Source organism: Lissotriton vulgaris, chromosome 4_1, assembly GCF_964263255.1.
Source record: "Lissotriton vulgaris chromosome 4_1, aLisVul1.2, whole genome shotgun sequence".
Classification (NCBI taxonomy): Eukaryota; Metazoa; Chordata; class Amphibia; order Caudata; family Salamandridae; genus Lissotriton; species Lissotriton vulgaris.
Window position 1 is genome coordinate 1,261,552,657 of NC_141691.1, and position 14,472 is coordinate 1,261,567,128.

At 45.0% G+C, this 14,472-nt stretch overlaps 1 protein-coding gene across 1 annotated transcript in view; it reads left to right on the forward strand.

Annotated features, from left to right (window-relative positions):
• The window catches only part of LAMA1 (laminin subunit alpha 1), a 533,346-nt gene that overhangs the window by 268,073 nt on the left and 250,801 nt on the right, over positions 1-14,472 (forward strand). The window contains exons 20-22 of the mRNA XM_086965467.1: positions 6,654-6,760; positions 10,256-10,436; positions 12,802-12,938. Coding sequence (XP_086821593.1) covers positions 6,654-6,760; positions 10,256-10,436; positions 12,802-12,938 — 425 coding nt within the window. The remainder of the gene's footprint in view (positions 1-6,653; positions 6,761-10,255; positions 10,437-12,801; positions 12,939-14,472) is intronic.

Consider the following 14,472-nt stretch of genomic DNA (forward strand, 5'->3'; position numbering starts at 1 on the left):
GCCAAATACACTTGACCTATTAGCGTGGATATGGAAAGACCCTACACCCACCTGTATTACTTTGCTCGAACTCTATGACTATGTATTTCACCTGTATTATTGTCACTACTGACTATCTATGCACACATTTAACTCTCTGTTCGAACTCTATGACTATGTATTTCACCTGTATTATTGACGCTACTGACTATCTTTGCACACATTTAACTGTTATATTTGTATTATTGATGTGCTGTACTACTTATGTGTAACCCCACTCTCTTGCTGGCATTCCCGGCCTTGTAAAGCGCTCTGATATCTGCAAAGATCTTGTTCGCGCTATATAAAACCTTCAAAAAATAATAATAATTACTGCTCCCAGAAATTGCAGTGCGTCAACTTTTGAAAACTGAAAAAATTCATAACTCGAAAAGTACTTCCATGATGATCTTGGTAACTAACTTCAGATAAAAGTGCCGCTTATAAATTGATGTTGGATTTCTGTATTGAGTGTGTGTCTCATTTGCTAGCTCTGGGCGTGCAATAAGTGCTTAGTACTTCCCTCTGATATGCCTGCCTGCTCGCCCACACAACCACAAAAGAGAGCGTTTGAGGTGTCATTTGTGGTTCTGTAATTCCTTTTAGGTTTGCCTGGATTCATAACACAGTGTACCTCTTTTTGGCCCTTCATATAAAAAGCCAGCTTCCTACAAACAAGTGTTAAGCATTTAAACAGCTCCAAAACAATTGGAAGAAGAAATCGACACAATACTCACGAAATCCGACACCAATTTATAAAAAAAATTGCATTTTTATAAGAATTCAGACACTAGAATGAAAAAAATCCACCGGAGAGTTCCAGAGATATAGATTTTACAAGCAATAATAAATCAATTCCATTGAAACGCAAACTTTTCCAGCATTGGCCATGCAGTTACAAATATAAGACCTTTACATGCTCATCAAGACCATGGCAACTGATTTTTTTTCTTTGACATTTTCACAGATCTAGTTAGTTTGTAGGCACACTAAAGAAGAAACTAAGAAGTGTACCCTGCAAATGTAGATTTAGGACTTATTTTACTTTCTTTTCAAATCACGGGTGGAACTAAAGATACATCATCCTCTACGGTCCAGGGGCATAACGAAACCTGAGGGGTCCTGTTGTGAAGTACATTGATGCCCCTCACAGACAGACTTCGAGGCCAAAAATGAAAGGTGGCTGACCTGCCCCCATTCCCAGAACAAGTAGCCTGGGCACTACATACAGCAACAGATGTGGTATGCCCCTGGTCCCATCTTTGCACAAGGTTATCCCCAATGGAAATAATAGACGTTTTTGTTTTCTGGCACATGTTCCCTTTACAGAATGTATTATGCAAAAAAAGGTCTTGATAGATGCAGAATGTGGACCATCCAGGAGGGAACTTTGAAAGATGGGAAACAGGGTTGCAGCAACCCTCTAGGCCCCCCACCTAGGTGGCCAAACAGCCTGAGGCCCAGCCTCCTCATAACTCCATTCTTCAGTCTAGACTCTGGCAGTGTGGCCAAACTGCCCGCTCTGCATTGGTGAAGCCCAGCACATTGCCAGTGAGTTGAAGCCTAAGGCGGGTGTCTTAAAAATACTTACAATTATGGCACTCATATCATGAAACTTCCTACATTGATAAAATGTGAGGAGCTAAATTGTAATGCATTGATCTTCATGGAAACCAATTATTATGTTTATAATAAATATAATCACACCACTCATAAACAGCAAAGTAACAGACAAACCAAAACTAAAACACAAACATAAGTAACTATTTGCATAGCCACTATGCCTGTCTTGCATTCATTGTGTACCCTAACATTTTTTTTTAAAAACAGTAAAAAATGAAGCAATAACGATCGATAACTCGATTTAATGTATCTATGAGAATACAAATTAAGTGTGATGAAATATTGTTCATTTGAGATGTTAAATAGTCCCTGATGCTTTTAATGAAACTGTTCACTAGGAGGCGGAATAATACACCAAATAGCCAATAACATGATGTGTGTGAGTAACACTGCTCCTACGAACCCACATTCCACCCATTCTCCATTTTAAAGCATTTATAGCAATAATATTTTCGGAAACCTGCACTGTCAAGCCAGACATCAGCAGGGTACGTGGAAGAAGCTGGGGAGGTCAAAGAACATATTGGCCTTGAGCATAAAGTACACTAAATCTACCCACATTTATTGATAATTTTCTTCCATGTGAAGCTGTTAAAATATATTTTCTCATGCTTTGAAAGTGGGGACATATTTTCTTTCTAAGTTTCAAAAAGTGCCACAACTCCTACAAGTGCCACTGCTCCAATAAGTGCCATAGTTGACTTACGTCTCCTCAAGATGTGTTTTAGCCACAAGTGGGGCTTGGATAACCAATAGTATTTGATCATATGTAAGCTTGTTTTAAATACTTAGGCAATGCAATCAAAACACCTCTGGCTTGATACCTTAAGACAACTGTAGATTAACAAAAGTAGAGAGTAACAGCCTGATTCATGTACATGCCGTTTTGCGTGTCCCTAATAGCGAATAATAGCGACTCGCTATTGAGGAAACGCAAAACGGCATTCATGTACTTTTCGGGGAAAAAATAGCGACTCGCACGCGGGCGCTAAAGCCGTTAGCGACCTACAAAAAACGCAGAAAAATCGCTATTTCCGGCCACCAGCGATCGGGATTGCGACTCGCAATCCCGATCGCACGGGATTGCAACTCGCAATCCCGTGCGATCGGGATTGCGAGTCGCAATCTCGCGGGATCTGGAAAACGGGAAGACGCAATCCGAGCACCGTGATGACATCACAACCAGGAAGCAGCCAAATCCCACCCCCAAACACCACAGTGACGCTATCATTCGAGTGTACACGACGGAAAGCTGCCGCTAAACCTCCGTTAGCGACTCCCGACCCGGCCGAAATAGCGACCGCCATGTCCGACGAACCTCTGCCTGGCCCCAGCAACAGCGCTGGCCGCAAACACAAACTAAAGTTCTCCGAGCAGGAGCTGGAGAACCTTATAGAAGGGGTGGTGGCCAAACACGACCAGCTCTTTGGTGCCAACTCCAGGAGGGTCCCAGAACAGGAGAAGCGGAGGATCTGGGTGGGGATTGCCTCCAGCGTCAACTCTGTGGGCGTTGCGGACAGGTCGTTGGAGGAGCTTAAAAAGCGCTGGTACGACCTCCGAGGCCGTGCCAAGGAGAAGGTGGCGGCGCGCCTTGGTGAGTCATCAGGCACTGGAGGTGGTGGACCGACTGTCCCACCCAACACCCCCCTGGAGGACCAGGTAGAGGACACCTTGGAGAGGGAGGCGTGTGTTGGCGTGACCACTCTGGACTCCTCCCGCCCCACCCAGGACACCCAAGGTAAGTGGCATGCGACTGCGACCCTGTCCCCTATGACCGTCCCTGACCAAATAGGCTCACTCATTGGCCCTTAATCATGCCTATGTTGTGCATCAGGAAATGCCCTGAGGCATTGTGGGAGACGTAGTATGTCCACAATGTAGTAGTACCACAATGCGGCCAGAAAGGTTCCTAAGTGCGCAAATCCACAGCCATCCAGGGAATGTCACCCAGCATGCATGTAACATCTGCACGTCTGACAGTCACATGCACCTAATGAGTATCCACTTACCCTCACAGGTGCGGATGATAGCAGTGACAGCCAGATGCTGGTGATCGATGAGGAGGCCCAGGAGGAGGAATCCCTACCCGCTACCCAGCCACCAGCCCCTGCCGCTAAGCCAACACCAGCAGCCAGGCCCCCCACCTTACCTGCTGCAACATCTGCAGGCCCACGGGCTGCCAAGGCCAGGCACCCCACCTTACCTGCTGCAACATCTGCAGGCCCACCGGCTGCCAGAGCCAGGCACCCCACCAATGTGCCTCCAGTGCCTGCCGCACCTGCAACACCAGCTGCTGCAGCACCTGCAGCTCGTCCAACACGATCTGGGCCAGCCACATCCGCTACACAGCGGCCGAACAGCAGGAGGGGCAATGGGCATCTCCATGCCTGCATGAGCGTGGAGCGGCGAATGCTCCGTTTACACCAGCGCCAGTCGCAGCAGCAAGGAGCCATCCAGCTCCAGCTGCATAAGATCGGACGCAATGTGGCGGGAGTCGGCGAGCGGGTGGACCGCATGACGGCGGCCATGGAGCGCATGACGGCGGCAATGGAGAACAATACTGCAGCGCTGGTGAAGCATCGCAGTGTTGCAAGCAGGCGCCACCACCAGCTGTTGAGCCGGCTGTCGAGCTATAGTCGCTCAAATTATGTGGCAGCAAATGCCACCACCCAGCTGTCGCGGCGCTCTCTGACCCAGCAGCACCAACTGGTCCAGTGCTGCGAGGAAATTACCCGGGTGCTGGAGCACTTGACCACCGCCGTGATCCCACTGCTTACACCTGTGGTACCGGCCATCGTAGGGGGAGATGATGCGAGTGAGGCTGCCTCCAGCGTGAGCAGCAACTCTGCCACGCAGGCCCCCCCACCTAGGCGCAGCACCAGGGCTACGCCTGGTACAGCTGCCCAGGATGAGGAAGAGCCTCACAGGTGCCTGGGAAGTGTGCGCCGGAGGCGCCAATGACATTGTGTCAGGGACACAGGCGCAGGCTGAAGCTAAGCCTGCCATGAACCTTTACATGCAGTATGCAGGAATACTGGATTTTGAAAATAGTTGTTACCATGACCCTTTTATCTTGTGATTCAAACAAATACATTTATTTTGCTGCACACATTCGCCTTGTGTAATCATTACATTTTGCATGCAATTGTGATATGTGGGGTGGGGGAAGGGGGTGGGCTAGAAATTGTTAGCTGTGATGTGGTTGCGACTTCTGTGGCCTTCAGCTGGGTTCTCCCCGCGTGCATGGTGCGCATGTGCTGGTGGCCGGTCGTCCCCCTCAGATTCACTGCCTGAGATGTCAACTGGTATCCGGCGCTTGGTTGCAATGTTATGAAGCATTGCACAGACAGCCACAATGCGGCAGCACGCTGCAGGACTGTAATACATGGCCCCACCTGTCTTGTGCAGTATACGGAACCTGCTCTTGAGCAGGCCAAATGTCCTTTCAATACAGTTCCTTGTCCGGATGTGCGCAACATTGTAGCGCCGTTGCTGAGGTGTGGCAGGGTTGAGGTAAGGGGTCAGGAGGTATTCCCGTAGGGCGTAGCCACTGTCACCTGAATGAGAGGAGCAGATGTTGATTGCCTGTGCAGCGCAGTTACTTCATAGCAATGTGACATTGTTGACAAAGTGTACTTACCAAGTAGGTGTCCTTCCCCATACTCTCCCCTGATCAGTCGTGTGTGGAGTCCGCTGTGCCTGAAGATGAAGGAGTCATGGGTACTCCCTGGGTACTGGGCCACAATGTCAGTGATGATGGTCTTGGCATTGCAGACCATCTGTATGTTGAGGGAGTGGTAGGACTTCCTGTTGCGGTACATATACTCCGTGCCAGCTGGTGGGCAGATGGCGACGTGGGTACAGTCTATGCAGCCGAGGACATGGGGAAAATGGGCAACATTATAAAATTGTAGTTTTGTGAGGTCCAATTCCTGCTGGCTAGTGGGAAATGTGATGTGCCGGTGGAGCTGGCTGAGCATGGCGTCAACAAAAGTGTGGAGGCAGCGTGACATGGTGGGCTGGGATATCCCCCCAGCAGCGGCTACTATGCCCTGGAAACTGCCGGAGGCCAGGAGGTGCAGGCTGCACAATACCTGCACATGTGTGGGCACAGAATTGTTTCGCCTTGTTGGGTGCTGCATGATGGGGTCCAGTTCTTGTATCAGCCAGGTGATCATTTCCCCATTCAGCCTGTATTTTGCATAAATCTGTTCTCTGGTTTGGCCCAGCAAGGTGACCCGCTGCCGGTAAATCCTTGCCTGCCTCATGCGTCTCCTCCGTGCTGCTCGCTGTAGCCTTCGCCGCCTCACCACCATGTACATCCCAGGCATTGTGGAACGCCTAATGCTGCTGCTGAATGTCCTTATGTGTGATTGGTCAGGCCTGGCCCTGTTGGTGATAGGACAACGGTTTTTTGAAATTTTTTTTCAATGGCTTTCATGGTTACCACCTGCTTTGAGTTGTCCTTATTTTGCGCCGTGCAAATAGCGATTTTTGGGTTTTTCGCTAATTGCGATTTTTCTTGAATGCCGATAGCGATTTTCTTTTGCGAATTCGCTATTATTTTCGCAGATTCCGTGGTGTGTCGCTATTTCCGATTCGCTAATGCTCAGCGGCAGGGATTCTGCGATTATATTAGCGAATTGGCAAATATGTGTTTGCGAATTCGCTATTTTGTTGTTGAATGCCGATTACGGAAATTGCGCCCGCATTTGCGTTTTCGCAGCGATTGCGGGCGCAATTTCACTTCATGAATCAGGCTGTTTGTCTTTCCTGGTCTGTGCTAAATTCGAATCACTTAATCACAGATATCTCATAGAGTTTATCGTAGCTAGTGGATGTTTCACGCGTGATGCCTTTTGTGTTCTTGAAACGTACCACTTGATTTTGTACATTTTGCTAAACAATTGAAGCAAGTTTAATATTTTATTTTAGCAAATCTGTGACTGAGCTCTTTTACAGATGTCCAAGTGGCAAACTACTGATCCATTTTTTCTATTCCTCTGATACAGCCTGTGACTGTCACATGAACAGTTCCTATTTCAGTACATGTCATCATGAGACAGGCCAGTGTGACTGCAAGCTGAACGTGGTGGGGCAGCGATGTGATCAGTGCCTGGTAAGAATTATCACCTCAAGCAATGTGACCTCTGAACACATGTTAAGCTAGTTTTCTCATTAGCAAAGTTAAGGTTTGCAGATGTTTGCAGTTTTTAGGCATTTGAGCTCCAAAAAGGGTAAGCAGCTTAAGAAACCATGGGTTTTTAGTATTATAGTTGTACAGTTGTAGATCATGTTTTCAGTACGGTCACCATCTTGTTCCCATTTCTTTCTACTACAGCAGGTATAATGAATATTTTAGCTGTAGCCAGCAAAACTAAAATATTCTGTGAATGTGAGTTTGATTGCCCTGGTTTTTGTTGTACTCTTTCATTGAATCATACAAAGTGAATTTCTACTTTGTAGCAGACATTCTGCATCTGATGTAGTATGTGGAGTTTTCTCTTTTATGTGCTCAGAACTTCATGGTTGCTTCAATCCTTAACCGAGCAGAGCATACTCACCATTACATTTCTGTTAATTGAGTATAGGCAGGCCCAAGCTGCCGGTCATAGCCTTAATGAGGGAAGGGCCATTAATGAATGGAATAGCGCGCTGCAGTTTATAAGAACCTTCTAATTTGGAACAAACTTTCCTATAAACCTATCCCTATCTTTTGAACGTCATGGGTAGTGATGTACTCATCACATAGTGACTCCTGCTTATGTGGACATGGCATCAACAGTGAAATGTGCATGCTGCTGCACTTGCTCCCTGCTGGAACAGGGTTGTAAATATTCAGTTGAATGCTATGGCCAAATATCACCCGACAAAAATATGATGTTCTAGATGCTATTCACAGAAATGATCTCCCATTGGTGTTAATAATTGAAAAACGTCTCCAATGGTGAGATATACTAGTACTAAGTATTAAGGTACCGGTATTAAGGTCACAATCGCTACGTTATCAATATCCGGACATAAAACGAGTGCCACTGGGAAAAGTAGTTGAAATAAACCTTTTCCTTGCATGACCTTCATCCAATGCACTACGTTTCTGAAAATCTTATAATCCACTTCCACTATGAAGGACTGAGAGTCTGAGGTCCTGCACTGGGAAAACTGTTGATTCAGAAGGCATATGCCACTGATCACTGATGGATAAAAGACCAGCATTCAATAACAAAGTTCCACATAGTGTCATTGTCTATCAGGTTAATGCAGGGGGGGCCTGCTCGTAGGTGAAGACGGGAATGCTCATCCACCAAGCCTCCTCTGCCCTTAATACTACAACCATAAGCAGAACTCACACGCGGAAACGTGGTCACAAGCTTGAGAAATTGATGTTCTGCAATACTAATATCCTAAATAGGTTTCCACCGGGTTACTTTAAATGGCTTCTGCTTTTTATCTGCGCCATCTGATCATCTCACCCTTTTTTCATTTAGTACCTGGGAGTGCCCTCTATACATGGCATTGTTGCTGCATTATGGTGTGCTGTTGCTCCACTGATTTGAAAAGACCTCCCAAGTGTCCTAAGTAGTCATCATGCTTACGTGTTAACACTTGCATATTTCCACCGGTTGTAGCAATGTAATTCAGTGAAATCTGCCAACCATACTGCTAGGTCTTGTGCACCTTCTGAGTGCATAGCACATTGGTCTAACACAATGATGTATGGGGATCTTTGATCCAACGACACGTCTGCCTGAATTCTGCATTTAACTGTAGGATTTGGGCCAGATGTAGGTAATTCTATTTTACCGATTCATAAATACCGAATTTTACCGATTCGGTATTTATGAATCGGTAAAATAGAAGGGGGGAGATGTAGGTAAAATCGGTAATTGAATTACCGATTCTGTAAAAATCGGTATTTACCGATTCGGTGATGCCCATTGATTCCTATGGGCATTGAAGCCCATAGGAATCAATGGGCATTACCGAATCGGTATTTACCGATTCGGTAAATACCAATTCCAGCAAGGGTGCAGGGGGTGTCACTTTGACACCCTCTAGCACCCCAAATACTGGCATGTGTGCCATGTGGCACACAGACATGCCCTAAGGGCATGTCTGTCTGTCACATGGCATAGGTGTGCATGCACACATGTGCATGCACACCTGGATTCGGTATTTTACCACCCAATTGGATTGGGTGGTAAAATACCGAATCTGTACGGCCTTTGGGACTCAGAAGAGTCCCGCCTACATCAGGAAGTTACCAAATCGGTAAAAATACTGATTCGGTATTTTACTGATTCGGTAAATTTACCGATTCGGTAAATTTACCGAATCAGTAAAATAGGGCCCCTACATGCCAATTACTAAATACCGGTCTTACCGACCGGTATTTCGGCTCCTACAGGTCTCTCAAAAACCCTGACTATGTGCTCACCTCCACAAGATGCATCTATACAACAGGAACACATGCACCTTTAGGGATTTAGCACACGTGATGATAAATGAGGGATAGCGGATTTACGATCAATGTCACACTTGTTAAAACACTTATATTAATGAAAGTCTGACTTGGTATTTGCACCAGTTGGCATTTTGGTTCTTATTAAGGTTGCCACCTGACATCCAGGCAAAAAATTCACTACTCACCATGTTTCCGTACAAAGGCTCTGTATATAATCTGGTTCTAATTAAGTCAGTATACCATTTTTGGTTGGTTGGATTTTCCTCCCTTTTAGACATAGCAAACAAAAACATAAACTGGAAAGTTGAAACTAGACGAGGCATTAATCCTCTGTTAAACCATCTTGTGCATTGGATGTTAGAGCTGCGTTGCCCATTTAAAACAGAACTGTGATTGTCGTGCGAATGAATACCAAGATTTAGTTAGGTTTTCCGAAGGATCGGCAAATCTAGACACAGCCAGTGTTTGTGCCAATTTTTCTCGAACTTATTACTTCATTTATACTGAAAGCCTGACTCTTTTCAGTGATTTTGCAACCTCAGCTCTGCCTTTGGATAATCTGCAAAAAATGTTCTTTGGTTTTTGTGGCTAAATCTGTATTACATGAGCTAACATGACTCATGTTATGCTGTGTCCAACTTTGTTGACTGACAATCTACTTTCTGGATTTAACGTAAGATTGTGAGGTATTTTCCAAGATGTGTATCGCACTGAATTTTGTGATAGACAGAGATTGATGTGATGTGATGTGAAAAGCATTTATAAAGCGCAGCATACACTGTACAGTTTCTTGGCGCTAGAGCAGAAGGACAGTAGGTCGCTACCTAGGCAGTGTGGGGGAGAAAAAAGCAAGAACAAGAGTGAGGACAGAGAGGAGTGAGGGGGACCGGAGAGAGGAGAAGGATTTTCAATTTGAATTATAGGCTAAACGAAATAGGTGAGTCTTAAGGAGGGATCTGAAGTGAGTGTAGAGCGAATTGAATGTGAATTGATGTCAATTGTCTCAAATATTCTTTATGCGCGGCGCGAGATAATGTAAATCTTATTGTAGCAGGTGCCCCACAGATCTATAAGCTTTGTAGGATTGCAAATGAGTCTATGGATAAGCAGTAAAGGGTGACTTAGTCTATTACCTGTCTTTTCTCACAGTCTGGATATTACGGCTTGACCACGGGACAGGGATGCATCTCCTGCAACTGCAGTGCATCTGGCTCTGTCTCAGAAGAGTGCAATGATGATGGCCAGTGTCATTGTGTACCGGGCGTGTCTGGAATGAAGTGCGACCAATGCGCACCTGGTTTTTATGCATTCCAGGATGGAGGATGCACACGTAAGAGACAACAACTGTTTGCTTCTTTTAACATTTTCACTTTTTTATAAATATGGGCTAGAGGTAAGCAAGCTGTGCCCTTATGGACTCTGGCCTTCATGCTAACTTGGGGAGAGAAGTACACGTTTATCAACACAATCAACACAGTTTTACTACATTTTCTCATGCTTATGTAGCTGCAGATTTTTCAGAAACGTACACAATGTTCCATTGGGTTCTTCAGGATATTCTTAGTGTCTGATCCTCCTCCCTCCCCACCCCCCAGACCCCCACTGCAAATAACATCCAGTTGGGGTTTGAGGAGTTTAAAGCTCACCATGTTGCGTGTGTTGTGGTGTCTGTGCATCCTACTATTTTTGTTGTGTAGAACAAACATGCTTTACACAAGATGCCTCCTCTTAAAGTTAAAAAAACATAAAAGCGTATCACATAAGAATTAACCTCAGACTCACTTTCTTGGAGTAGCATAACATTAATTGGGGGATAATACAAAGTCTATTCAGCATGGCTAATTAGGTAGGATAAAGTAATGTAGAATGCTATTCAAATTTCCTTTACATTTTTTTTATCAGGGGTTTTTTATAGCACAAACTTGACCTGAAGGTATTAGGTATTGGAGTGCTTTACATGAGCGCCAGTTATGTTACATAAGGACCCATTAATTTTTGTCAGGCACGTGCAGATTAAGTGATTTGCCCAGAATCACAGGATGTTGAGCGTTGTTGCCGAGACTTGAACCAGGTTCCCCAGATTTGAGGTTGACCGCCCTAGCCATTGGGCCACATCCTCTCCCCTTTGTTGGACGAATCATGACATAATGGCAGCTATCCTTGGCATATTGTGAGTATGCTTGCATTAATGGTGGCCGTCTATCACATAATCGCAAAATAACAAGGTAAACGACTAACATGATGTAGTGGTACATAACATGTCAGAACTAGATCCCATTTCCCACAACATCATCCTTCTCCTGATGGAGCTAAAGCTTCATAAAACCTGTAGCATATTCTCACGACCCCCATTTCCATTACTCCGACACCTTTCACTTCCTTTTCTTTTAGTCCCTATACTTTTCTTCTATGCCTTAAATACACATCATGGAGGTAGATGGGTAAAAATGTAAATGTATTTGAGCTTATATAGCGCACAGCTACCCGCAGTGGGTTTCCCGGCGCTTGCTTAGGGAACCCGTCCTGGTATTCCCCTGTGAGATAACCCCAGGCAGGGTATCCACAAGGTGAAAGCCAGGCATCCCGCCGCGAGGGGCCATTGTGGAGATTAAGCAAGCTATTGCCCAGAGCCTGAACCCGTGAGTCGAGAAGGCACCGGAGCGAGAATTATCGAGTCCGTGGAATTTTTAGCCCAAGACCCGCCGAGGCGGGGAATTGAACCCTGGTCCAGGGCCGATCTCAGCTTCCGGGTCTGCCGCCTTTAACCCCTGAGCCACACTGCTCCACTATAAAACAACTTATAAATTAACACTGGTGCTTTTGTCACTGTCCTGCTATCATTGCAGTGCAATAAAATTAGAACTCTGGTTAAATTCATCTTTTATTTGAATTTACTGATAAAGGGAATTGAAAAAAGTGGATTAAGGTGAGTGAGGCTGTGCGCAGATGAGTGCTCAAGTGCTGTGGTGCAAAAGTGAATGGAAAACAAATGAAACATGGTAAATAATTAAAGGAATGGGGGGGCATATTACCAACGTTTAGCGATATTTATCGCTAACGATGCTTAGCAACACATTTTTTAACGCTAAGCATTGCCGGAAATTATCGCAGAGATAACTTGCTATTAGCAAAGTTTATCTCAGAAGTGATAAAAATCCTCGCGCTAACTGCCAATTGAGAGATTATCGCTGGAAAACCAACGATAATCTCTCGAAGTTTGGCGTTAGCTTGATGATAGGGGCTCACAAACTTAGCCATGATATCCACCTTCCATAGGATATCATGGCTAAGTCAGGAAAATACCAGGTGTAAAAAAAGCAGTGCTGCTTTTTTTTTATCACTAACAGGGTTAGCAAAATCCTTGATAATAGGAGAAATGTCGCTTAACAACATTTCTCCTATTATTTTTCTCTGGAATGCCCCCTTTGCATCTCATTAGAGATGCAAGGGGAAGCGTAGAGAAAAAGGGTGCTAACATGCAAAATTGCGTGTTAGCACCCTGTTGCTGATAGGGAGATCATTTTAGCTCCGCTTTCTTGGCTTTTAAAGCCAAAAAAGCTGAGATAATTCCCTTGATAATATGCCCCTTAATTTCTTGCAATTGTGTGCTCGGCGGGTTGTATTGATCATTGCTTGATGCAGTGATCTGCATTGTAAGATGTTACTAATTCCTTTTTTCCCTCTTCTCTTTTAAGCCTGTGACTGTGCTCACACACAGAATAATTGTGACCCTGAAAATGGCAGATGCATCTGCCCGCCTCATACTCTGGGCCCGAAATGCGAACTATGTGAACCAAACTACTGGGGCCATGCCCCTGTTCTCGGATGCAAGGTAAGATGATATGCTAAGCAATATTAAGGGCTGCCTTTGAATTACACAGACAGCTAGGACATAGTGGTGTTGCCACCGTAGTTGGCCAAATTGAATAGGCAACACTGTTTACATGAAGGTGCATTGCAGTGGAAAGCTTTCCACTTTTGACATGAGGTTTATGTGTAAAAAACATACATGTTAGGAATGCACATGCATTTTCATCTATTAGCTGAGTAACTTCAAAACAAGCGTGAGCCGTGATTACTGCCTCATTTCTTAAAACATGGTTAGATAAGCATGAAGGCTGTGGTCGTTAAGCTATTTCTGAATATTCATTTAGAGCTGTCTTATTTTTATTTTATTTATTTTCAGAGTTTTATATAGCGCGAACAAGATCTTTGCAGATATCAGAGCGCTTTACATAGACGGGTACATGAGGGAACAAAGTCAAATAGGTAGGTCGATAGTTCACAGAGTACAGAAGGGAACATGAGGGAACAGGGTCAAATAAGTAAATCAGTAGATCATAAAATACAAATAATACAATTGGGTGGCTGCAAAGCAATCAAGTGGGTGATAAGACAGCTCGTACAGATAGATAACGGGTCAAGCAAGTAATGTAGATCATCGCAGGGTGTTGATAGGGTTCGAGATAGTAGTACAGGTGAATTTAGCCATGAGGATAGCTTTTACTTCTTTTTTGAAGAGTGTAGTGGAAGAGAGAAGCCTTGTTTCGGGAGGGAGTGAGTTCCAAATCCTAGGCGCCATTCCTGAGAAAGAGCGCTTGTATGTTTTCTCCTTCCGGAATCTTCGAGGTTTCAGCAGAAGATTGTTTGCGCCTCTCGTGTTTCTGACTCCCCCAGAGATTGTCAATTTCTGAGCAAGGTAGCCGGGTGAGTTTAGGTGTACAGCCTTGTGTGTCATGCAGGCTATTTTCAAATGTATTCTGGCTTCAAACGGCAACCAATTCAGGGATTTCAGGTCAGGGGTGATGTGGGAGTGCTTTTTTGACCCCGTGATGAGTCTCGCTGCAGCATTTAGAGATGCTTTTAGTGGTGCGGTTGTAGTTAGTGGGAGTCCGCAGAGGGAGGTGATGCCGTATTCAATTCGTGGGATGACTAGTGCTTGCACCGCTGTTTGGAAGTCTTTGGCTGGGAGGTAGGGTTTAAGTTTCCTCAGAGTATTGATCTGGAAGTTCGCTCCCTTTGTAGCTTTGCTGACATGTTGCTGCATGTTGAGATTGGTGTCGAGTGTTATGCCTAAAGATTTTGCTGATTCCACGATGGTGGGTTGGACATTGAGTGCGGTTAGGAGTTTAAGCCAATGTTGAGTGGTGGATATCTTCGCTGGAGGTGCGATCTTCTTTTCGGGATTGGGCAGATAATTCTTCCACTCCCCACAGGTAACATAGTGCCAAGGGATCTTATACTCTCAGATTTATTCTTTTCAAGTAGTAATCAAAACTGTGATACAAATGGGTGGTTTTTTCCATAGACTGAAATTATTTTAGTATTTTTGGGGGGGTCACTAAGCAAGTTCTTAAGCAGGTATC